The sequence below is a fragment of the Epargyreus clarus genome, unplaced genomic scaffold (assembly GCF_041222505.1).
Source record: "Epargyreus clarus isolate Ecla_fem2 unplaced genomic scaffold, WU_Ecla_fem_2.2 ptg000016l, whole genome shotgun sequence".
NCBI classification, from domain to species: Eukaryota; Metazoa; Arthropoda; class Insecta; order Lepidoptera; family Hesperiidae; genus Epargyreus; species Epargyreus clarus.
The window spans coordinates 1,547,357-1,574,586 of NW_027332224.1; the positions used below are offsets into that span (position 1 = coordinate 1,547,357).

At 36.1% G+C, this 27,230-nt stretch overlaps 1 protein-coding gene across 2 annotated transcripts in view; it reads left to right on the plus strand.

Moving 5' to 3' along the window:
* Inv (invected homeodomain) overlaps positions 1–26,391 on the plus strand; it is an 88,175-nt gene extending 61,784 nt beyond the window's left edge. Inside the window, exons 4-6 of one of the 2 annotated variants that reach the window (XM_073081613.1) lie at positions 16,858–16,890; positions 24,174–24,274; positions 25,392–26,391. In XM_073081613.1, coding sequence (XP_072937714.1) covers positions 16,858–16,890; positions 24,174–24,274; positions 25,392–25,652 — 395 coding nt within the window. In that variant the 3' untranslated portion in view covers positions 25,653–26,391. The remainder of the gene's footprint in view (positions 1–16,857; positions 16,891–24,173; positions 24,275–25,391) is intronic. The other variant, XM_073081614.1, reaches the window with a different exon arrangement.
* Positions 26,392–27,230: the final 839 nt, after the last annotated feature.

A 27,230-nucleotide genomic window follows, 5' to 3' on the forward strand; every position in this document is an offset into this window, starting at 1 on the left:
TTTTGTTGGACAAATTAGTTCTGGTTTTATGGCTGCGTTCAATTTTATTTTATTCCAACGTTATTTCCCGTTAATTGATTGGCAGTTTCTGTTGTCAACGAATTAAAACTGGCACGGAATAGAACTTTTAATCTGGTCTATAAAAGCTTAAATTATCTGTGGTAATAAAAAATAATTGTCTATGATTACGGTAACTTACTACTGTTGGGATATAAAAGTGTTATTACCGTTTTTGCTGTTGGTATCAAGAACGGTATTAAGTGGTAATAATATCGATTACTTACTCTAATTATTCATTGAATATTTTCATATCATTAAGATCTTGCATGGACGTTAATTCAATTGTTAAAACAATGTTGTTTGTTTATTAGATTGAAGTATCAAACAAGCATATAGTTAAAAAGAGGATAAAACATCTGAAAGGTGGTAGAACTCTTTGTGGTTCGACTCCGGTGGCATCACCGTTACACCTATTTCTGCCATAACAGCAGTGTTAAGCGCTGCTGTGTTCTGGTTTGAAGGGTGTGGTAAGGGAGACATAAATTTCCGAGGCGTTCCAGTTTAGTCCTCAGCGCATATGTGGCCGACCGCAAGTAGAAATCTAATCTTATCTGGGGTCGATTAAAATATCCAGTGGCTACCACTTACCATCAGGTGGACTGCATGCTCGTCTGCTACTCCTTATTATAAAAAATACCACCAATCACCAGATATGATTGGTGTGCCACATATATGTTGCTTCCCCTGAGGACAAAATTAGAATGTTACATGGAAGTGTATGTTCCTTACGACACAACTTTCAAACCAGAACACAGCAGCGCTACGGATACACTGCTGTTATGCCTATAGCCGTAATAGGTGTGGCAGTTCCACTGTAGGTGCTCTTCAAAAAACGTGAAAAGAGCTCTCTTTCATGGCCGGCGATGCTGGCGACTCCTCTGGTGTTGCAAATGTCCATAGGCGACGGTGACTGCTTTACATCAGGTAGCATGTCTGCTTTATCATTAGGCTTAACTATAAAAAATCAACGGGTTGCACTCCGGGAGTGTTGGCAGAAGTGAAAACTTTCGAAACCTAACCTGAATAATAAAATATAATAAATAAAAAATGAAACTGACACCCATTGACATATTTTTCCTATACTGACACCGGATGGCATCTCGACTTTTACAGTTTGCTTTGCCGTCTTACGATTTTTTGATCAGGACACGTGACCTGACGCGAGGTTAATATCTTTTTGTGATGCAAAAAGTGCACAACGCCGCTAAAGAAGTTTGTATTTCAAAAAAATGTGTGACTTTCGTCGGGAATCAAACCTAGGACACTACCATTAACTACAAAGTAAAGTTATGACCCATTAAGCCCAATCTTTCATGTTAAAAACTATTTATCTAAGCGTTTCCTAATCCCGACCCATCCATCATGGAGAATGGTATTTTGACATCTGTCAAATTAACGTCAAAATGGCGCCTGCCGTGCCCAGGGTAAATATTTGTTGGTAAACAGGCTTCGTAAGTTGAAATTTGTTTTGTTGGTAATTATTTGATGAGTTATATTTAATGATTTGTAAAACAATATCAATGGAAATCGTTATCGTTATTACTGACCCACAGCTAGGCGCGGGTCTTCTCTCAGAGTTCTCTCAGATGAAGGCCAAAGTCATAGATTAGTAAAGATACTTCGCCGCCTTGAAATTGAATGAAGCCACAAACGGCTTATTAGTAAGTTCTTTTTTGAATTCTTGACAAATAAAAACATTTTAGAGAAAATTTACGAATAAATAACTAATACTGCGTAATTTACATAATAAATAAATAATTATTTCAAATATTTTAGGGACATTTTAGCACGGAGACGTGGCAAAACTTTTTTACGCGTCTATTTCAATTGTCAAAACTGGGTACATTTTCTTGTTAGGAGTGAGTAATCTTTATCTACTAATCTATGGCGCCGGCCAAGTGCGCATTGGTAGACTTCATACACTTTTGAGAACTTTTTCATTTTGTGAGTAGGTTTCCTCACGATATTTTAACCCTTATAACACTATGAAGCAAGCCTTCTGAATCGAACCATGAAGGGCTCCTTTTCGGGTTCGGGTTAGAATTTTAGGGCGTAGTCCAAAAATAGAAGTGAATAATACAAAACTATTATATTTTTCTAATAATACAGTCTTATTAAATATCATAGCTATTAGATCTTTAGAGTTCCTGGGTTCAAATCAGACATATTTATCAACTGTCTAATGACGTTTTATGCTTGTTAATCAATACTAAATCTATCCAAAAATATACAAAAGATCAAAATTAACCAATTACGAAAAAATAAGGCGTTAATAAAATTCTTCAATTATATTTATTGGTAAATTAGGAGTCTATTTAATTCGTCAGCAAGCCAATCATATAAATAATCAGTCATGCTCCAATGAGTAGCGAATGCAGTATTGAATAACGAAGTAACCGTTACTGCACATAAATAGAATCAAGACGTATCGAATCATATCAAACAAATTACTTAAAGAACATATTATAATACATGCTACTTTGAAGGTGGTAGAACCCTTTGTGGTTCGACTCCGGCGGCACCACCGCCACACCTGTTTCTACCTAATAACAGCAGTGTTAGGCGCTGCTGTGTTCTGGTTTGAAGGGTGTGATAAGGGAGATATAGTTTTCCGAGGCGTTCCAGCTTAGTCCTCAGGGGTAGCGGCGCATCTGTGGCCGACCTCAGGTAGGAATATCTAATCCTATCTGGGGTACAGATGTCCATGGGCGGCAGTAGCCACTTACCATCAGGTGGACTGCATGCTCGTCTGCTACTCCTATATTATATTAAAAAAAAACTTGTTTTTACCCGCGGCTTCGCTCGTATCCCTCGGGAAGGTATTTTTCAGGATACAAATAGTCCGCGTGAAACTGCCAGTCCGCTCTGAATAAAGAAATGAATCGCGTCGCCATAGCAAATTGTATGACTACACCTGCTCGCAACAACTTCAGACCGGACTAGCAGTTTGGCGTCGAGTTTACCAAAAGTCCTTTTCTGAACCTCTGACAACGTGTATAGGTCAAAATTTCATGATAATCGGTTATGTAGTTAAGACGTTAAAGTGTAATAATCAAAACACACACACACACACACACACACACACGCACACACACACACACACTCACAAAGAAACAAATAAACAAATACATTCACATTTACATTAATTATAAAATTAGTAAGGATTAGGGTTGAAGTAGCAGATGATCACGCAGTCCATCTGATGGTAAGTGGCTACTGCCGCCCATGAACATCTGTCATCAGATGCGCCGCTACCCTTGAGGACTAAGCTGGAACGCCTCGGAAGTGTCTCCCTTAACATCTTTAATAACAGTACACAGCAGCGCCTAACACCGCTGTTATTAGGTAGAAATAGGTGTTTATTTATATTAGACGGCTTATTTTCAGTTATATTAAAATCAAAACCAAATATTATCTGTTCCAATTTTGAAAACAGATGAACCGATTTTGATGAGACTTACACGAAACAATAGAGAATTTTACAGGTTTACATAGGCAACTTTTTGGACAAAATATAAAAGGTTTTAATATCGAAAAACACATGCGAATCCACGGTCTAAAGTTTGTACATATATGATACCAAAGACACTTGTCTCAACCGTCATGTGACTAACATTCTGTGTCTGCGACGCAGATGTAGGAAAGATTTAGACTCCGAAATTGTTTTTCATGTTTTAATATTTATCTATGAGATTTGTTTCGTTTAAAATACAAATTAGGTATATGATATTATGTATAGTTTTTATTTATATCATAAGTATATCTCCATATACAGGTAGTCAGTCAGGCAATAAACGATATTTTTATTTTAAAAAAGTTAATCATCTTCAATAATCTAATAAGAATCCCAATACAAAATAATTTTAAATTTCTTTCTAATTATACCGTTTTAAGATTGAGCAGAACTATTATTTTTTTTGTTATATGCAATTTTTGTTATAAGTAACACGTAAATAAGCCGCATGGTCTTAAAAATATTTTTAAGCAGGCTTTGCGAAGCGGTCTTCGAACGTTTCAATTTTATTCCATTTTTTATTTATTGATTAGAAGTCTATTGATTCGTTCGTCGACGTCACCCGGTCTCCAGGTTCTCTGTGGAGGTTCTAAAAATTAAGTCATCACTCACTGCGATCCGAGCTTCTTTTTTTTTAAATACCAGTATGGACGGCCTTATGCAACATAAATAAAATATTACTAAAAGTCCTAATATTAAATTATTAATATATTAAATTATTAATATTAGGAAGCAGTGATAGCCTAGTTGAAAATCGGCCTCTCGATCGAAGGGTTCGAGGTTCAAATCCAAGACCTCTGATTTTTCAGTTATGTGAGTATTAGAAATTAATTATCACTTGCCTTAACGGTGGAAAACATGGTGAGGAAATACTTGAGAGATCTTTAAGTAAAAGGTATTTTCTCAAACTTTCTCAAACCAACATTCAGACTGGAATAAAAATTAATTGATTATGCCAATTCATCATCATAATCATCATCATCAATCCATTACTGTCACACTGCTGGGCACGGTTCTCCTCTCAGAATGAGAAGCATTAGGCCATAGTCCACCGCGCTGGACAAGTGCGTATTGGTAGACTTCACATACCTTTGAGATTTTTTTTTATAAATGTCTCAGGTATGCAGGTTTCCTCACGATGTTTTCCTTTACCGTGCGTGCCTGGGATTTGAACCTCGGATCCGTCTATCGAGAGGCCGAGTTTCTTAACCACTAGGCTATCACTGCCATTTATGTAACTATATCTAGGCAAGAGTCGAACCTGAGACTTTGCGACCTATGAACATACTAAACACTGCACCAATAAACCAAAAACACAATTTTTCAAATCGAATTGGAACTCAAAAATCCAGACTGAACCCACCGCATAAACCCCTCCAAACACTTTTATAATCCTTATTTTGACAGCAAACTTCAATGGAGGTAAAAAAACGTGGGAGGGAGACAGCACCACACGTGCGAGCGGGACGGCACTACCTCTTTCTGGGTGGCCCGTGACTCATGGGTTTAGATTAATTTTTTTTGTGAACTCTCGAATGTGTTAACTTGTTCAAGTAGGTTCGTATGGAAAAACTGTCAATACTTGTCAAAAACTGTCAAAATATTAAAAAAAAGAACGGGTAAAGCGGAAATGGCGAATGTGTTAAACGTTTCCGTTTTAGTGGACAGTTGTCAAAATTTTGAATTGTGATGGTGTTTAATTTTTACGCAATTTTAGCTGCGAGAATTGGTTTTTATTTAGTTTCAAAATTGAAAATATTTTTTTGGATTCATACATTTTTAGCAGACTGCGGAGGGTAATGTATGTGTCAAAATTAGAGAGGTGAGGATTTTAGGTTTTGGAATATCTGAGAAAATTAAGTTTCCTTTTGAAGAAATCTAACAAAAACAGTCTGTTGTGCAGATATTAATTATTTTTGAGAACTCTCAAATGTGTTAAGTTCAAGTCGGTTCGTATAGAAAAACTGTCAAAATATAAAAAAAAAACGTGTGGATTATAACGGTTTAATTTTTACGCAATTTTTAATGTGAGAATTGGTTTGTGGTTAATTAAGATTGAATATATATTTTTTTGGATAGTTTTTTAAACCATTGCGGAAGGTAATGTTTTTCGATATTTTTTCGGATTCAAATTTTTTTTACCTACTTGAACGTATGAAAAAACTGTCAATACTTGTCAAAAACTGTCAAACTGTAAAACCGAAATGGCGTTGTTTTTTCTGTTCCATGGTTAAACGTTTCCGTTTTAGTGGACAGTTGTCAAAATTTTGGATTATAACGGTTTAATTTTTACGCAATTTTTAGTGTGATAATTGGTTTTTGCTTAGTTTCACGATAGAATTGATTTTTTTGGATTAATTTGTTCTTTACCCGACTGTAAAGGTAATAATGTTAGGAAAGGTCCTTACCATAAGGAGGGTAATGTTTTTCGAGTATATGTATGAGAAAACGGAAAAGTTTTCAAAAATTTAACTGTTTTCGAAAACAGTTAACATTTCTTTAATACGGAAAATATAACGGTTTGTTACATTTTGGAGATTTTTTTTTAAGAACTTTCAAGCGTCTTTCCTCACGATGTTCTCCTTCACTGTTATAGCAAGTGCTAATAAATTTCTAATACGCACATAACTGAAAAATCAGAGGTGCGTGGTATTTGAACCTCGGACCCCTCGTTTGAGAAGCTTAATTTACACCACTAGGCTATCACTGCATTAGTGTCACATAAATGAAATGTTCCAACGTATGCCCATTATTTATAATCAATCTGTCCGTACCTACCAAAGATCTAATTTTGTCAATGTCTAGTATGATGAAATTATCATTGTCCACTTTTGGTAGACAAACATTGGATAGATCGATTATTAACGATGGATGATGTTCGCGGATAGCCACGCATCTCACGGTTACCTTTGAAGTTTATAGTCCATGTATAAAGTCTAGCTCGTAAATATTTAATGGGTATCCGGTGAAAGTTGAACCATCATTATTTATATGGTTTCATGATAAAACTGTATTTGCGATGTCCTATGGGAACATAGATAAGTAAAGATTACTTACTCCTAACAAGAAAATGTACCCAGTTTTGAGAATTGAAATAGTTGCGTAAAAAAGTTTTGCCACGTCTCCGTGATAAAATGTCGCTAAAATATTTGAAATAATGATTTATTTATTACGTAAATTACGTAATTATTACGTAAATTAGTTATTTATTCGTAAATTTTCTCTAAAAATGTTTTTATTTGTCAAGGATTCAAAAAAAGAACTTACTAAAATAAGCCGTTTGTGGCTTCATTCAATTTCAAGGCGGCGAAGTATCTTTACTAATCTATGTATGGGAATAAGAAAATATATTATAAATTATTAATTACTATAAAAAAATCGACTTCTGCTTATAAATACCTATATGTCACTCCCACAATTTAGACGAATCCAACGTTATCATATGTTAATCCGTCAAGCCGTTTGTGCTGCAGCGGGACAAAGAATGAGACATACGTTCGAAAAATATAACAACAAAATTACTAAAAATAAAATATGTGTTACATTGGCGCGCGTAACTCCGATCCACTTTAAAAATATTCTGTAGAATGTTTTGTTAAGAGAAGTAAAACTTAGGAATAAAAAAAATAGGAAAGTTACCTATATGCCTGAGAATTCAATAAACGAAAGTTCTCAAAGGTATAAGAAGTCTACTAATCCGCACTTGACTAACGGTGGTACCCTTTTATTTTGGAGAAGATGCGCTACTACCCCTGAGGACTAAATTATAAGGTCCTACAAGTCTACCACCTCTCTTTGTGGGTCGACTCCGGCGGCACCGTCGCCACACCTATTTCTGCCTGGGGAGCAACGCTCCTGTTTCGGTGCGGCCTCCGGTAGGCTAATCTTATCAGGGGTTGATTACAGATGTCTATGGGCGGCAGTAGCCACTTACCATCAGGTGGAGCATGCTCGTTTGCTAAAACCATCTTCGACCATCATTTAACGAGGGTATACACATTATCACAGCATTTTAAAAAAAAAAAAATAAGTCAATCTAAGGACATTTTCTAACATTTTTTTCACTTTGAAACCTAAGAACTTTTTCTAACATTTTTTACGACATAACCTAAGGACATTTCCTAACATTTTTTACGATATAACCTAAGGACATTTTCTAACATTTTTTAAGACATAACCTAAGGACATTTCCTAACGTTTTCTTTAAGGACAACTAATAATATGTAAATATAAACTACTAATTGTTTTAACGATCTAAAACCTAATTAGTGGGAGCCAAAAGTTTCGTTACTTATGAATTTATTGCAATAATTGAAATTCAAACAATTTGGTTAATTGGCATACCGTAACCGGCGCGGGTAAAGCGGACCGTTGCATATGTAGCATTCTTGTGGGGCAGTGGTTCTCAACTTCTAATATATGATAGAGCCTATCTAATATACGATAGAGATGATAGATACCTAGAGCGAAAAAAGACATCGATAATGTTTTTTTTATTGTTGTTTTTTTTTGTACATAGGATAATTTTTTCAAATAGCCTTCAGGGTCAAATCCGAATCTATAAGAATTAGCTGAAAATGCTGAAAGGAGTTACGAGGCCGATTTTGCTAAAAAACTAAAACAGCATTATTCGTTTTTTATATGTCATTCCCTCGCTTATAAGTATCAAATTCTGGAAGTAATGATAAAAAATATGTTTACCTATATTTTACTGAAGTAAAACATAAAAATGTAAGAAGCTTGGAACCCAGGTTCCAATGGATGATTTGTTAAACCTTTTCTAGTACATACATACCTGTATACTCTCGCAATACATTACCCTCCGCGGTCAAAGAAATATTGATAATCGACATCATACGTTCCCAAACTTTGAGAACCACTGGGCTACGAATACCATACAATAATAACCGATTGTAACGATCTTATCAGATCGAACCTTGAATAGGCAATAAGGCATAAACGCGTAAATCCGTTAAATTATAATTGTTTAAAGGTGGTAGAACCCTCTGGTTCGACTCCGGCGGCACCACCGCCACACCTTTCTGTTATAACAGCAGTGTTAAGCGCTGCTGTGTTCTGGTTTGATGTGTGGTAAGGGAGATATAATTTTCCGAGGCGTTCCAGCTTAGTCCTTAGTAGCGGCGCATCTGTGGCCGACCTCAAGTAGGAATCACGGGCAATTATAAATGCCCGTGAGCGGCAGTAGCCACTTACCACCAGGTGGACTTCATGCTCGACTGCTACTTCTCTATTATAAAAAATGGACATCTGTGATCAACCCAAGTTAATTACAGATGTCCATTCCAGATGTCCAGATGGGATAGGATTAAAGTCCAGCTTAGATCGGCTATAAACAAACACTTTCTACACTCACAGCCCCACACTAGGATTCCCTGTGTCGTGGGTGCCATGGACACACACATAGACAAATACACAAACACCCAGACCCAGAAACAGAAATCTAAATTCATCATTTAGATTTCTGTCAGGCCGGGGATCGAACCCGGGACCCTTTGCGCGTCAGACCGGTATGGTGACCGCTCCGCCACGCGGGTCGTCTTAAATTACTAATAAATCGTCTTAAATTACCGCTGTCCCAGCAGTGGGACAGTAGTTGACAACAATAATGTCGTATGCATGATACCTACATATGCCAAGTATACGAATCGCTCTTAGCTAGAGCACTTCATTTTTAAGCCCCTCTAACCGTGCCCAGCAGTGGGACAGTGGGATGTTACGCAAGTATCGCACAGAGGGCAGCTCTGGCGCCTAATTTGACAAACAGATGTATGGCGCGGTTCCGGGTGGTCTGACCACCCAACGCGCGGGAGGTGTGGAGTCGTTGTTAGTACTATAATATTAAAGTAACATGTAGTTCAACGATGGTAAGAGACCATTGCGTTAAAGGAAACAGTCCATTTGATGGTAAGTCGTATGGACATCTATAATCAACCTAAAAGTAAAAAAAATACGCTTTTTACACTCAATAGTCAATACCCCTCAGTTGGAGTCCCTGTATCATGGACACACACATAGACAAATATTTGGGTACCACAAAACCCAGATCCATAATCGGAGCAGACCAGAGAATCGAACCTGCGGCCCTTTGCGCGACAAACAGGTTTGTTGACTGCTTCACTTCGCGTTCGTCAAAAGAACAACAATTGTATCTGAGGTCGGTCAAATATATAATAATATAGGAGTAGCAAAGGAGCATGCAGTCCATCTGATGGTAAGTGGCCATTGCCGTAAGAACATCTGTAATCAACCCCAGGTAATTACAGTCCTACCTGAGGACACATGCGTTCCTACCGCTGAGGACTAAGTTGGAACGCCTCGAATACCTACAGCTTCCTCTCATGCAAATTAATCGTAATCAGGAATAAATTATAAAAAAAAACAAAGATACCAAAAATACCATATTGACTTAACACTGTTTTTATTTATTTGTATATATTATATTTTTATATTTATTTATTATTGTTACATGTAGATATTGTATGTTTTTTTTTTAAGTTTGTATTTCTTGTTTATGCCTACCACATGTTATCGCTATCACCCAGGGTCGACTGGCAGAGAATGCCATAAGGCCGCGTTTCCCAACCTGTGGTCCGCGGACCACTCGAGGTCCGCGAGTATATTATGTATGGGGGTCCGCGGTGTCATCTCCGGACCATACATAAATTGCTCATTAAATGCAAAACAGTCGCTAAACGAAAAATCAGCAAACCAGTTTTATTAGAAAAACGTGATGTAAGCACACGGTATTTCAAAAAAATAAAAAAGATGCATCCAATGATGTATAACACTATTATTAATCTAAAAAAAAATACATAAATCGGTCTTTCTTTTTTTGCTCTTCATTTTATTAAGGGGGTCCGTGAAAAATGTGCTTGATTTCCTAAGGGTCCGTGGACTGAAAAAGGTTGGAAAACGCTGCCATAAGGCATTAAAGTTTACGCTTTGTAACCCTTAGTTTAAAAATAAATAAATACAAATAAATAAATATACTGACCATATTGACTTAATGACATAAAATATCATAATGTTCAAAAAAATACGCTTAACTTCCAAACATTTTTGAAGAACAACCACTCCAAACCATCTCTGTCCACGCGTCGTACATTCATGTCACCAAAACATTTCAAGTTATACGGACATCGACGGTACTGACTTCTACTTCAAAAATCGACTTAAAACTTAGACAAAACGGTTCAGAATCGCTAACACCCATCTTGTAAGTCAGTCGACCTGTTTTAACAAGGAATAACAAGTTAAAATCAATTCTATCTGTCTTAAGTAGAGTTGAAAATCCGTTACTTAGCGTTTCCAAAGGATTAACTGAAGAATTCGATTGTGGTTCACTAAAACACTATTTAGTACCTTCGGCCCAAGGTAAAAGGGTGGTTTTTGTGTAACAACCCTTAGTCTATTTAGAGATTGCTTGTGTGAAGTAATTGAGCCGTCTTGTCTTGTTTTTTTACTTTTTACGTCTACTTGTTTGCTTTGGCCGACAAAGTTTTGTGTGGCGAGGGGCCACTGGCTGTTTTATAGGAGTAGCAGACGAGCATGCAGTCCACCTGATGGTTAGTGGCTACTGCCCGTGGATAAGTGTAATCAACAATAAGATTAGATTTCCTGCGGTCAGCCACAGGTGCCGCTACTTTTGAGGACTAAGCTGGAATGCCTCGGAAAAGTATGTCTTTCTTCCACACCCAAACCAGAACCCAAAAATAATTCTACCACCTTACAAGTGTTATAAGGTACGGGTCTCCTCCCTGACTGAGAAGGATTAGGCCATAGTCTACCGCGCTGACCAAGTGCGTATTGGTAGACTTCACATACTTTGAAAAGATTTTTTCAGAATTCTCAGGTATGCAGGTTTCCTCGCAATGTTTTCCTTCACGGTTTAAGCAAGTGATAATTAAGTTCTAATACGCACATGACTGAAAAGTCAGGTGCGTGCCTGGGATTTGAACCTCGGACCCTTCGTTCGATCGACCGAGTGTCTTAACGTCTAGACTATCAATAAAAAAATCATTTTTTCTACTTGGAGCTTATTACCTACTGTGGAGTACCTGACTAAAATTAGTCTATTTAATCCCACGAACTAAACTAAAACGCTAACAGTTGATATATCAATCATGTTGGTCAAACCGTTTCGTGTAAAGTGAAAATGTGTCAAAAATGTCGTCGTTCGACCACCAGCGTCGCTTTTGAAGTGGTGACAGTGTTTCCACATCATTTGTAATGATGGCAGCGCACATTTGTATTTCATTTACTTACCCACATCATATTTTGGAGGTCGAATCCGGTGGTTCGAGGCGGCACCACCGACACATTTATGTCTGTTATAACAGCAGTGTTAAGCGCTGCTGTGTTTTGGTTTGAGTGTGGTAAGGGAGACAAACTTTTCCGAGGCGTTCCAGCTTAGTCCTCATAGGTAGCGGTATATCTGTGACCTACCTCAGTTAAGAATCTAATCTTATCTGGAGTTGATTATAGATGTCCATGAGCGGCAGTAGGCACTTACTATCAGGTGGACTGCATGCTCGTCTGCTACTCCTATTTTATTACAAAAAAAAAACTTTTCGGAGGCGTTCCAGCTTAGTCTTAAGTATAACGGTGCATCTGTGGTCGACCTCAGGATGGTTGCGCAGCGAAAAAATTTTAAATCTATGAAGAATATCTAATCCTATCTGGAATTAAACACAGATGTCCATGAGCGGCAGTAGCCGCTTACCATCAGGTGGACTGCATGCTCGTCTGCTACTATTATATAATAAAAAATATATACATCATTATTTACGGAGAGTAACATTGTATAGCGAAATTGGACAATATGATAAGAAGAAATTGCAAAATCTATCTTTGGTAGTCCTATCTATAGATTGGTTATTAACAACCGCATCGATACCGCGTATTAAATTTCGCTTTTCGAGTCATACTAAAACAAAAGATCATTGATAGGCCTATCTGCAGATTGGTTATTAACAACGAAAGGTCGGTACCGCGTATTAAATTTCGCTTTTCGAGTCATACTAAAACAAAAGATCATTGGTAGGCATATCTACAGATTGGTTATTAACAACGAAAGATCGATACCGCGTAAATTTCGCTTTTCGAGTCATACTAAAACAAAAGATCATTGATAGGCCTATCTACAGATTGGTTATTAACAACGAAAGATCGATACCGCGTATTATATTTCGCATTTCGAGTCATACTAAAACAAAAGATATGGAACAAGTTCAAACAACATGTCGAGATAAAAAAGGTACCAACGAAGCTCAGATAAGGCCAGACCACCCACCGGAGCACTAATTAAGACGTTGGGACGGACAGACGTATTCTATATATACCTACATGTAGGTATAGCGATGATAAGGTTCGGCAATTTTAAGTACCTATTCCTTTGCAGTGATAGCTTAGTGGTTAAACCGAGGTTCAAATCCCAGGCCTATGATTTTTCAGTTATGTGTGTATTAGAAATTAATTATCACTTGCTGTAACGTTGAAGGAGAACATCGTGAGGAAACCTGCATACCTAGGAGAGCATGCAGTCCACCTGATGGTAAGTGGCTACTGCCGCCCATGGACATCTGTAATCAACCCCAGATAGGATTAGATATTCCTACCTAAGGTCGGCCACAGATGCGCCGCTAGCCCTGAGGACTAAGCTGGAACGCCTCGGAAAAGTCTGTCCCCTTTACCAGACCCTTCAAACCGGAACACAGCAGCGCCTAACACTGCTGTTATTAGGCAGAAATAGGTGTGGCGGTGGTGCCGCCGGAGTCGAACCACAAAGGGTTCTACCACCTTCACAATGGTACCTCCCCAGTCGTAATATATTAGATCTATCAACTTTCAAAAATATGTAATATTAAAAAAATGTTCCTGTAATACATAACCGATATATTTAAGTTTTACCGATATATTTAACTTTTTAATACAATTAAACACTATTTGGACTAAAAAACTAAATAAAATTGTAATCTATCGCTGCCCCGTGGAAGTGTACCCAAGATACTAGCAGCATTACCTCGCTGAATTGACAATTTGTTGGCCGAGGTAAGCCCCAGCTTTTGGGTCACCGGAGGTCTAAAAGCGCGAAGAGAATTATTTAAAGAACCAAGAAGAAGAAGAAGAAGTCTCATCGTCTCTTATAACTTACTACTTATTAGTGAAATATATAAAAAAACTAGCTGACCCGACAAACGTTGTGTTGCCATATAAATAAAAAAATGTTAAGGCTGAACAACCCTTATCAGTTAGGGGTATGAAAAATAGATAGTAGCCGATTCTCAGACCTACTGAATAAGCATATAAAATTTGGTGAAAATCGGTAAAGCCGTTTCGGAGGAGTACGGTAACTAACATTGTGACACGAGAATTTTATATATAAGATAATAACATGACAGATAACTGACAATTTGTATTCATTGGAATGACAGTGGCGTTACTGTCGAAAATTGGTCGCACCAACTCAGAAACCTTCGTGGGCTCATGTTAAACAACTTTGCCCAAGATCATGATCAAATGCATAGTTAACGATTCTATAAAGGACATACAGACAAACATTCATCTAAATATACATAACTCAAAGGTGCCTGACTGACATAGTGATCTATCAACGCACAGCCCAAACCACTGGACGGATCGGGCTGAAATTTGGCATGCAGGTAGATGTAATGACGTAGGCATCCGCTTAGAAAGGATTTTGATCAATTCTACCCCCAAGGGAATATAATAGGGGATGAAAATATTACTTCGTAACGCGAGCGAAACCGCGGGCAAAAGCTCGTTTTTATATATATAGATAACCTATGTTTGAAATAATAGTTATGTGGCCCAATTAATATTTAAATTTCGACCGTTAACAAAACAATTAAAATAAATAAAACAAAAGCAATTAAAATTGCAATAATATCAGGAATTTATACTATTTCCAATTAAAAAGAAATTTAAAGCAATTAGAATTGAATTTTAATGCAAATTTCATACAGGAAGTGCCGTCGGCCATTTTGGCTTCCGTGATCACCTTTGATCCTTTACGAGCCATAAACAAGCCCTAAATAGTCGTAAATGGTCATAAATTTTAATTACAATTTGTATTTATAAGTTATAATAAACACAATTTTAAATCAATCTTACTTCCATTGTAATAAAATTTAAAACTCTTTAAACCTTACCCTTCGAGTTATTATTAAAGAATTTGTAAAAAACAAACGAATTTTAACTTTACGCTTTAAGATTTAAAGTTAAAATTTAAAAGAGCGGACATTTGTGAATTCGTTTTAAATTTCAAAAATTTTCGAATAAGACATTTGAAAATAAATTAATTTGTCCATGGCAAAACTGTTTAATGTAAAATGAATCTTACGTGAACGCAATAAAACATATTTTGGTTGTAAAAATGTAGTTTACTTATCATTTAAAACGTTATAATGGGTTGTATGGAGTGAAATGTCTTCATTAACGTGCAACGTTGGTGGCATCCGATCCGGTTTGGGTCCCGGGTTTGTGCAAGGTTATAAACATTCATGGGAATTATTGATTAAGATCAGATAGATCCAATAGGTTTGAAGGTAGAACCCTTTGTGGTTCGACTCCGGCACCACCGCCACACCTATTTCTGTTATAACAGCAGTGTTAAGCGCTGCTGTGTTCTGGTTTGAGTGTGGTAAGGGATACTTTTCCGAGGCGTTCCAGCTTAGTCCTCAGGGGTAGCGGCGCATCTGTGGCCGACCTCAGGTAGGAATGTCAAATCCTATCTGGGGTTGATTACAGATGTCCATGGGCATCAGCCACTTACCATCAGGTGGATTGCATGCTCATCATTATCATCATCATCAACCCATTACTGTCCCAGTGCTGGGCACGGGTCTCCTCTCAGAATGAGAAGGATTAGGCCATAGTCCATCGCGCTGGACAAGTGCGTATTGGTAGACTTCACATACCTTTGAGATTTTTTTTTATAAATCATAAAGGAAAACATCGTGAGGAAACCAGCATACCTGAGATGCAGGTTTCCTCACGATGTTTTCCTTCACCGTTTTAGCAAGTGATAATTAATTTCTAATACACACATAATTTCGAAAAATCCGTGGTGCGTACCTGGGATTTGAACCTCGGTCCCCTCGATCGAGAGGCCGAGTTTCTTAACCACTAGGCTATCACTGCCGTTTACTGCATACTTATCTGCTATTCCTAATAAAAAATAGCAAATAAATAAATTCCTAAACCGCAAATGTTCACAATTTCGTCTGTATGTAATATGTATGAAACCGGATAAACTTCACACAGCTAGTATGCAAATAATGTTATAAATTACTAGCTCGGACATTAATCGCTTCATTATGGTCGCAACGCCGCCATTTTGCTCTATTAAATGATAAATTTTGGTATTTATTGTACCACTATTATTCAAAATAAATTATTCATTTCGTGGTCGAGAAATGGGCGTTTAAGTTATAAATGGAATTGACCAAAAATTACTTTTCATTCTTATTATAAAATATTTTGAAGGTTGAACTCTGTTGGTTCGACTCCGGCACCACCGGTACACCTATTTCTGTTATAACAGCAGTGTAGCGCTGCTGTGTTCTGGTTTGAAGGGTGTGTTAAACGATATATATCTGAGGTCTTCCAACTAAGCATTGCTGTGGCCGACCTCAGATAGGACTTTATTCCTATCTAGGATTAATTATGCATGTTCGTGTACGACAGTTGCTACTTGCCACTAACCATTAGATTGCAAAACTGTTGTTATAAGGCTAAAATAAGATGTCGCGTTAGTGCATCCAGACTCGAACCACGGAGGGTTCTATCATCTTCGATATCGAAAACTATAGAAATATATCATTATCAATGTTTTGAAAAATATATTAAATACTAACTCAACACTAGCACGCTTACCTGTGTCTCAGTCTTATATTAATTAGGTGCTTATGAAGCAAATAAATATATGTTCTATTACGATGACAACTTCGGGATAAATTGTATATAAAAACACGCTTATAGATAAATGCAACGTCATGTTGAAATTTCAAGTCATTTTATCGACTACTTTTTGAGTGTTACGGATACAAACATACTGAACCTGAATTTAATTAGATTAAGAATTTATAATTATTAACAATAAAAATATATTTTTATAACGTAATTAAATTATTTTTTATCTCAAAAATAAATTTTATAATTTATGTTATCTAATTTAATTATTTGTGTTGTCAAATTGAATTATTTATGTTGTCTAATTGGTATTTTCTCTTTTGTTTTAGGACGAAGTAAGTACGAGAGGGCACACCATTCACGTGAGGAATATAATTTAATTTATTCAATTAAATTGGGTATTATTATCCAATTAATTGAGTATAATTTCTGACAAAATGATTGCTTCCTTATTTATTTATGTTTTGTGTTTGTGTTTACAAATTTTAATATGTATTGTGTGTGCATTAATATCTTTGTGTGTTTGCATGTTTTTATGTGTGACTGTGTGTCTAATATTAAGTTATTATTAATTTGTTGTTATTGTCATTATATATTGATGTGAATAATTAAATGATAGTACAAAAATTAAAACAGAGTAGGTAGCATGAATTATTGTTGATTTAATTTTATACGTGTCTTGAAAATTATATTATTGTGTTATGTTAAGGAATATAATTTAAAATGGCTCCAATTTACATAAATATTGAATTAGGATAAATTACTATTAAATTATTGTAAGAATTTAACTGTCACTTAATCTTACGAGTAATTTTTCATAGATTTAATTTGTAGGTAATTATTTTGTTATGTAATGTAATTGTAATGTTAATTGTTCTCAAACTTATATTTACTACTTAATACGTAACTACTACTACGTTATACTACTACGTAAATTTATATTTACTACTTGACGGATAAGTTTTTAAAGGTGGTAGAACTCTCTGTGGTTCGTCTCCGGCGGCACCATCGCCACGCATAATTCTGCCTCATAACAGCAGTGTTAAGCGCTGTTTTGTTCTAGTTTGAAGGAAAAATTGTATGGTAAGAAAGACATACTTTATCCGAAGCATTCCAGCTTAGTCTTCAGAAGTAGCGGCGCATCTGTGAGCGATCTCAGGTAGGAAACAGTTTTTTTCTGGGGTTGATTACAGATGTCCATGGAGGGCAGTAGCCAGCAGTAGCTGGGCTGCATTTTCGTTTGCTACTCCTATATTATAAAAAAACTCAGTGAGATTTATAAATTGATCATGGAAAGTGTAAGTTAAAACATTTTGAAAGTTTTTTAATCCTAAGACCCACCGCAGTCAGTGTCAAACAAAACGAATCTGTTATCCAATTATAAGTATTACCGTATCAAATTCCTTACTTTTTGTCATCTAATATTTAACAAGTCGGTCTGTCTGTCCGTTGAACGTTTTAAAATTAAAATCTTTTTATTTAATAGGAAAATTCATTGGTAAATTCTAATTGCAGTATAATAATAAAACATAATAATAAAAATCGAATGCTAACTAAATAAAAGTGATACTAAAATTATAAATTTAAAATAAAATTAAATAATGCAACAACAAATATATTTATTGAATATTTATTTTAGTAAAGAATTTACTAGTCTTATATATTGAAAGCATTTATTTCGATTGTGTGTACTCGTATGGCGCGAAATTTGGAAAGTTAAATTAAAATTAAAATTTATTAGTATTAGAATAATAATAAAACAAGATTAATAAAAATCGAATGCTAACCAAAATAAAGTTAAACAAAAATTGTGAAATTGAATTATATTAAAAAAATCAATAAATGGATTTATTGAATATTTATTTTAGTAAAGATTTTACTGTATTTTTATATTAAAACCTTTAATTTTACTTCGATTGCATGTGTTATAGATTGTATTGTAGATAGGTATGTGGCGAAACTTTGAAAGTTTAACCGACCTACTTCCCGGTATTGCTCATATAAATGTAGCAAAGGACCTTGCAGTTCACCTGGAAATAGTCATGGACGTATGGTCACCTGTATCAACCTCAGATAAAATTGGAGTAGGACTCCAGTTTCCTAGTAGTTCAGATTCAATTCAGTAGACCCCTATCCGAGATCGGCGATAGCGTTGCTACACTTGATTATTAAGTTAAAATACGTCATGTGTCGCTCTTACCATATCCTTCAAACCAGAACACAGCAGCGCTACATAAAAGAGCGGTTATTACAAAAAAAGGCGTGGCGTCGGTCTCCTAGCATTGTAAAATAAACTGGACCTTTGTTTAGATCCAACTTGACCAAGTGAATGCATAGGATACAACTAAGTAGATGTACAGAATATATAATATTGGTATCCACCGACTTATGTCCAAGATTGACTAACTAATATGTAACTAAAAACTTTTCTCAATTTAAAAAAAATCGGAGGGTAATGTTATTCGACCGTATGTACTTAATTATTTATGTGTGTCTTATTCGTTGTCGACATATGAGGTGTCGTTGGATTCGTCTAAAATGTGGGAGTGACAGCTATATTTTTTAAGTAGTGAGGTTTTTTATAACAATTATTTTGTTAGCTTATAGTTTCTCGCGTATAATAATAAAAGGGTCTTATATAAACCGTGAAACTGACATCATAAAGAGCGTCAAATTGACTGACTCTACTGCGTTTAGGCACAAAAAATTGTCCCCGTCGCGGTCAAAAAAACAGTTAAAAGTCAAAAAAGGTTAAGGCCACTGACCTCCCATCGATCATGTTGTTAGGAGGCTGTCATAGGAAAGTTATGGGTTTCTACAAGTTTTTATACAAATCTTGTTAGTTTGTAGGCGGTAGAACCCTTTATGGGTTGATTCCGGCATCACCGCCACACCTTTTCTGTTATAACAGCAGTGTTAAGCGCTTCTGGTTTGAGGTGTGGTAAGGGAGATATACTTTTCCGAGGCGTTCCAGCTTAGTCATTAGCGGTAACGCATTGTGACCAACCACAGGTAGGAATGGAATTCTATCTGGAGCTGATTACAGATGTCTATGGGCGGCAGTAGCTACTTACCATCAGATGGACTGCAATCTTTCCTACTCCTAATCCTATCTGGGGTTGACTACAGATGTCCACAGCAGTGGACTGGATGCTCGTTAACTACTTCAATATTATTAAATAAAATACATTTTTATTGTTTTATTCCACTTTTAATTTTGTTGTTTTTTTTTTATTTGCAACAAAATTCTGTTTATTATATTTTATTTCTTAATTTCAACAAAAGTCCGTTTATTTCGTCGGCTTTTTAATTTACAAAGCGAATTAAACCACGAGTTATCTCGCGATATCGTGATAACCTGAAGTTAGTTGCATAAAACTGCACATCTGACGGCTTTATGTGTATGATGCATGGTTATGGGTCCCATGATTAATGGTGTATGACCTTTGCTAATTAATTAACATGTCAGCTGTTTTTATTAATTCGCCAGCAAGTGGTTGTAGTGTTGGACTAGTTTTTGTGTGCGGTTTTTCTTGTGTTTTTATGTTTTGTTTGTATTTTATCCGGTATTTTCTTTATATTGTACCTACTGACGTATTTTATTCTATACTTTATTATATTGTAAGCATGCAGTCCACCTGATGGTAAGTCGCTACTGCCGTCCATGGGCATTTGTAATCAACCCCAGATAAGATTAGATTCCTAACTGAAGTTGTATTTTACCTAATATTTTCTTTATGATATTGAAGTATCAGACGAGCATGCAGTCCACCTGATGGTAAGTCGCTACTGCCGTCCATGGGCATTTGTAATCAACCCCAGATAAGATTAGATTCCCAGCTGAAGTTGTATTTTACCTAATATTTTCTTTATGATATTGAAGTAGCAGACGAGCATGCAGTCCACCTGATGGTAAGTGGCTACTGCCCAGGGACATCTGTAATCAACCCCTGATAAGATTAGATTCTTACCTGAGGTCGGCCACTGATGCGCCGTTAGCCCTGAGGACAAAGCTGGAATGCCTCGGAAAAGTATGTCTCTCTTACCACACTTCAAACCAGAACACAGCAGCGCTTAACACTGCTATTATAACAGAAATAGGTGAGGCGGTGGTGCCGCCGGAGTCGAACCCGGTTCTACCACCTTTATTAAGCCTTAAGCCCTTACAAAAGTTAATGTTATAAAAAATACAAATAAATCAACTAAGATAAAGTCAGGATTTCATAAATAAAAGGATATTCTCTCAAAATGACTAAAAAGTAATTATCCTGTCTTGAGTTGACAGACATACGATGTGACAAGTGAATTTTATATGTAGAGATTATCTTGACGCGAAAGGTTTTTTGGTTTTACACAGGGACCCTAGGTATAGTCCGCGCCAAACTGCTAGTCCTCTCTGAAGTTGTTGCGAGCAGGTGTAGTCATACAATTTGCTATGGCGACGCCATTCATTTCTATATTCAGAGCGGACTAGCAGTTTTATGCGGACCATATCTTTGATTGAAATGTTAATGTCACTCGTGTAAGTTATTTAAAATTATTTCGAAATCTGTTTAGTACTTTCCAAGAGTAGGTGTGGTTAGTTTTATTAACAGACAATAAGCGTATCAGACACGTAGTGTGGCAGACAATTTGTTTTAGATAAACATAAATAGTATCTTTATAAATAATTAAGATCAGTGTTAATCTTAAACAAATATTATTTTGTCTGTCATGGCACGTGTCTGACACGGTCAATGTCTGTAGATACAAGTAAACGACTGAGGCAAGAAACTGTAATTTCTTGTCACGCTGCAGCCCAAACGGCTTGGGTTTAACATATGAGGTGTCGTTGGGTTCGTCTAAATTGTAGGAGTGATATAGACCATATAGGTAATATGTCATTCATTTTAGTTAATTGTTATGAAGTATTATGTGAATATCATTTTTTTATTAAAGTTACTAGTTAGGTCATAGATTAGTAAAGATTACTCACTCCTAACTAGAAAATGTACGCAGTTTTGAGAATTGAAATACTTGCGTAAAAAAGTTTTGCCACGTATCCGTGCTAAAATATCCCTAAAATATTTGAAATAATTATTTATTTATTATGTAAATTCATGTAAATTACGCAGTATTCGTTATTTATTCGTAAATTTTCTCTAAAATGTTTATATTTGTCAAGAATTCAAAAAAATAACTTACGATAATAAGCCATTTGTGGCTTCATTCAATTTCAAGGCGGCGAAGTATCTTTACTAATCTATGAGTTAGGTAAAGAAGTAACTACAGACAAACATAAAAAAATATAGTTCAAAAAACTAAAAAACACGCTTTTATGATAAAATCAACTGAAAAGCTTTCGGTATTCTATTTCATTCTTTCATACATGCAGGATAAGATAAGGATGTATGTTGATCTCTTTCTACTGAAAAACGGAGTTACTCACTGACAAACATACAAGTGAAGCTAATATAAGGCCTGTAAAAATATTTATGTACGTGTAATAATAATATAGTCTAAATAATTGGTTGTACGTATAAAAAGAAAATTAAGTGAGTAAATTAATTTATGTATATAAGTGTACTTATTACATATACCTAAAGTAGGTAATTATTTTATTGACATGTAATTAATATAGAGAAGGTCAAATTGATATGGTAGTGTAGTAGTTTGAAAGTCGATCTCAATTTTAGGGTCGGGATATCGAATCCCGTACCAAAACCTACATACATATGATACATTCAAAAAAAGTTTGAAGGTGGTAGAACCCTTTGTGGTTCGACTCCGGCGGCACCAACGCCACACCTATTTATACGTTATAAAATCAGTTGTCAGGCGCTGCTGTGTTCCGGTTTGAAGGGTGTGGTAGGGAGACAGACTTTTCCGAGGCGTTCCAGCTTAGTCCTCAGGGGTAGCGGCGCATCTGTGGCCGACGTCAGGTAGGAATATCTAATCCTATCTGAGGTTGATTACAGATGTCCATGGGCGGTAGTAGCCACTTACCATCAGGTGGACTGCATGCTCGTCTGCTACTCCTATATTATACAAAAAAAATGAAAAATACTAAAGGTATTTCGCGTCACATAGACGTAAGCCTGCACGCATTTCACACACGCGTGCCGTGCATAAGAGGTAAAACATATATTTAAAGCATTCGTGCAGCGTGCATGATAGGAAAAACATCTATTTAAAGATAGGATGCAAGCGTCACGCATTCGGATGGGGCACGCGTGAGTAAGCATGCATAATAAAAATAAGAAAAAGGCCCAAAAATTATTTAAACTCGTAATTGAAATTTAAATATTAAAAATTAATGAAATATTTCCAATAAGTAAGTTTTGTTTTAATATTTTTAAGGTGTACATAATTAGATTAAAAGTTGCCCAAACGATTGTGTATTAACAAATTACTAAGAGATAAATACAAATGATTGTACATTTATGTAATATTTAGATCTAGTGTTACACTAACATTTTCCAGCAGACGACCCCACAACACCCCAGCACCCATCAGGCGGTCGGTGCAATATTTTGATCAATTTTATAAAGACGCCATTTTGGTAAAATTTGACTTGGTTAAGATATTGCATCGTTCGCTTGACGGGAACTTCTTCGAGCTCCGTGACGTCGTGCCCGCCTTGTTTCTGCCTGCCTCGTTTGTGTCCGCCTCGTTTGTGACTGCCTCGTTTGTGTCTGCCCCGTTTCTGCCTGTGCTTCGTGTCCGTTATGTTTCTGTTTGCAATTGTATCAGCTTTTTGTGTTTGTGTTTTTATGTTCCATGTTTGCTTTTTGTGTGCTAACTATTGTAACTACATATTACTCGTATATAAAAATTGTTCTCTAATGACATTTTAAGTAACTATTCAATAAATCAAATTAATAATAATTCCTAGTTTGTGTGGATTATAGTCCGCGCCAAACTGCTAGTCCGCTGAAGTTGTTGCGAGCAGGTGTAGTCATACTATTTGCTACGGCGACGCGATTAATTTCTATATTCAGAGCGGACTAGCAGTTTTACGCGGACTATACCTATTTCCATGATTGATTATATTTAAAAATTGGTAATTCCCTGTTTTATTATTCATTGTTTGTTTAGTTTTTAACAGCTTCTTATAATATTTATTTTAATACTCAAAACTTACTATAAGATTGCAATTTAGTGCCCTGAGAATTGTCTTTGTGCCTTAAACTAAGTATCAATTTATACTTGAGGGTTTTCAAATCAAATCAAATCTGTTTATTTGTGAACATAGATCTTACAGGTATTAAAATGGTTACAAAAAGTGCGCTATATTCGATCCTTTCAGGTATACAAATATCATAATTTACAGACTTAAGTATTACAAATTATTAAAGAAAAAAAATGTCATTATCATAACTTACATTCATAAGTATTAATTGCTAGTAATGGTTTTTTATTATTATAAATATCTAAAATACAGATTAAAATACACCTTTTTTCAATATAATTAATTATAAGTTGTCACAGTATTATTTATAAGTTAATTAATTACACTATTAATTTTTCATCTCACGACTATACCTACAGCATTAATGACTATCAATTTTTGCTATATTTTCTCATAAAACATATTATACTGAAAATGCCAGCAAGTATCTATATTTTGTTAGATAAAGGATTGATATTACATATTTATCTGCAGGTCCTCGCACCAGAAGACCGAAGAAACCTCCCGGGGAGGGTCCTACCGATGAGAAGAGACCCCGAACCGCATTCTCAGGACCACAGCTTGCGAGGCTAAAGGTATTAATGTAATTTAATTCCTTTTGTGGTGGATCTGTTAGTAATCTAATCGTAGACACTTGTCTCTTAACACTGTATTCTTCAGACTTAAAAACTTAAGGCTCTAGCAGACATTTGAAGGTGGTAGAACTCTTTGTGTCGACTCCGGCGGCACCATCGCCACACCTATTTCTATCTAATAACAGCAGTGTTAGGCGCTACTGTGTTCCGGTTTGAAGGGTGTGTCAGCTTAGTCCTCAGGGGTAGCGGCGCATCTGTGGCCGACCTCAGGTAGGAATATCTAATCCTATGTGGGGTTGATTACAAATGTCCATGGGCGGCAGAAGACACTTACCATCAGGTGGACTGCTCGTCTGCTACTTCTATATTATAAAAACAAAAACAAAGCATGTTACTTTTGGCAGCGACGATTCACGTTTTGGTGATTGTATCGATAGTAATCGATGCTGTTTAACATTATGGGAACTTGCTGTGTTCGGACGCGGTATTATTAACGCGTTTTAGCAAGAGTATTAATTCTGCGTAGCATTTTTAGCGTTCAATTACTGCATTGAGCGAACAAATGTAGGTGGGACCGTCCGTGCGGGGTGTATCATTTGATCGCTGCGTCTATCTACCGGAAAGCAGTATTGTCGATCGTCGATGCTAAAAGTAGAATTTGTCATGGGGCCTTAGTATTATATGACAGACATTTTGCGGAAAGTTAGTAATATTCGCTCGAATGCATTTAACGAACTCACTGGAATAACTACTCATTACAATGCAACTACTAATCGAAATAGAAAGCCATAAAACGTATGCCTCAATAATAATGTAAATGTAGAACTATACTTTTTTTTATAATATGGGATTAGCAGACGAGCACGCAGTCCACCTGATGGTAAGTGGCTACTGCCGCCCATGGGCATCTGTAATCAACCCCAGATAGGATTGCCACAGATGCGCTGCTACATCTGAGCACGCCTCGGAAAAGTATGTCTTCCTTACCACAGTATTCTATTGGATATATTCCACTGGATACCGATGAACTAAATAAAATTAGTCATAAAAACCAGATCTTAATACTAACTACTAATTGTTACGATTTACATATGTCAAATAAATATTTTTGTTACAGCATGAATTCGCGGAAAACCGCTACCTCACTGAGCGGAGACGGCAGGCCCTCGCAGCGGAGTTAGGGCTCGCGGAAGCCCAGATCAAGATCTGGTTCCAGAACAAACGCGCCAAGATCAAAAAGGCGTCTGGTCAGCGGAACCCATTGGCTCTACAGCTGATGGCACAAGGGCTATACAATCACAGTACCGTGCCCTTGACAAGGGAGGAGGAGGAATTAGAAATGAAGGCCAGGGAAAGGGAAGAGCAGAATCGGCATTAGAACTTTATGTGTTACAATTTTATACTTAGAATGACTTATTGGGTAAATGTGATGGCTTCAAATTCGGCCTCTCTAGGTTTCAAGGTTTTAAAGAAACTTGGCCAGATATGAACTATGGTATAAACCTTTCTCTGAGAGGAAACTCAGGCCCAAGCGGGACAAATGATGATATTGGGTTTAATTTGTGAAAATTAATTTCGTGTTAAAATAAGTGTAATAAACAATGTTATCTACAGATTAATAAAGTTTTTATATTTATTATTTAAACAGATTTGCATAATTTTCTATTCAAAATTTTGTTTATATTTATAGACACTTAACGTGTCGTTCAGACGAAATCCCATATTGATCGATAGATAAATTAAATTGTATAAAAATAGCGACCTAAAGTTAAACCTTATTTATTGGTTTAAAATACATCATAATAGAAAATTTAGTCCATATGAATTCAGCATCATATACACAATCTATTATTTAAATGTGCCACAGAAACAGACACGACACAAAGTTTGTGTCCGACACAAAGAAAACTCGTTTCTTGTAATATACAATTGACGTTTGTTATTAAAAATGTCCTACACAATGACTGATTCGAATAAATTCAGATATCCGAGAAACGACATGATTATATTGATCAATAATTGTATTTACTGATGTAGATTTCAGGTGATATAATATTTGATTGATTACGAATACTATCGAATTGTATTTATGTAAATAAATATGTAAAATTATTTGCATTTTTAACCGACTTCGAAAAAGGAGGAGGTTACTCAATTCGACCGTATATATATATTTTTTTTTTTTTTTTTTTTTTTTTTTTATGTTTGTTCGGCGATTTTTTCGCGATGCCGCGACCGATCGACATGATTCATACACCATTGTATGCGGCTAGTTTCACAGGGGGTCCCATTTCAAGGAAATTTGAAAATTTCCGCCAGTTTTCCCGGAAAATTGGAAAAACCCGATTTCATATAAACTTGAATAAGTCGAGTATTTCTTAACCAATTTCAATTTTATTTTTTTCATATGAAAGGGTGTTTCGTTGCGGTACTTTCCTACCTTAACAGTAGTACGCTCTGATGATTAGAATTTAAGTTATGGGGTGGAACTCATCATCACTACCCCTGCTTTTTACATATTTTATGACAACTTACCTTCTGCCCACTCAATTCTCATGAAACTTAAAATGAACATTGAGTGTCTAGGTTATCATGATATGATGGAAAATTTGACCTTCAACTCTTCAACCCTGGTAATGCAGAAGTGCCTCCTGCCTCAACCATACAAGTTAGGCATTTGGAACTTATGGATATTTAATAAAGTCCATAAGTTGAGATATATGATGGAAAATTTGACCTTCTACTCTTCAACTCTGATAATGCAGAGGTGCCTCCTGCCTCAACCATACAAGTTAGGCATTTGATGCTTATGAATATTCAATAAGGTTGATAGGTAGAGATATATGATGGAAAATTTGACCTTCTACTCTTCAACTCTGATAATGCAGAGGTGCCTCCTGCCTCAACCATACAAGTTAGGCATTTGATGCTTATGAATATTCAATAAGGTTGATAG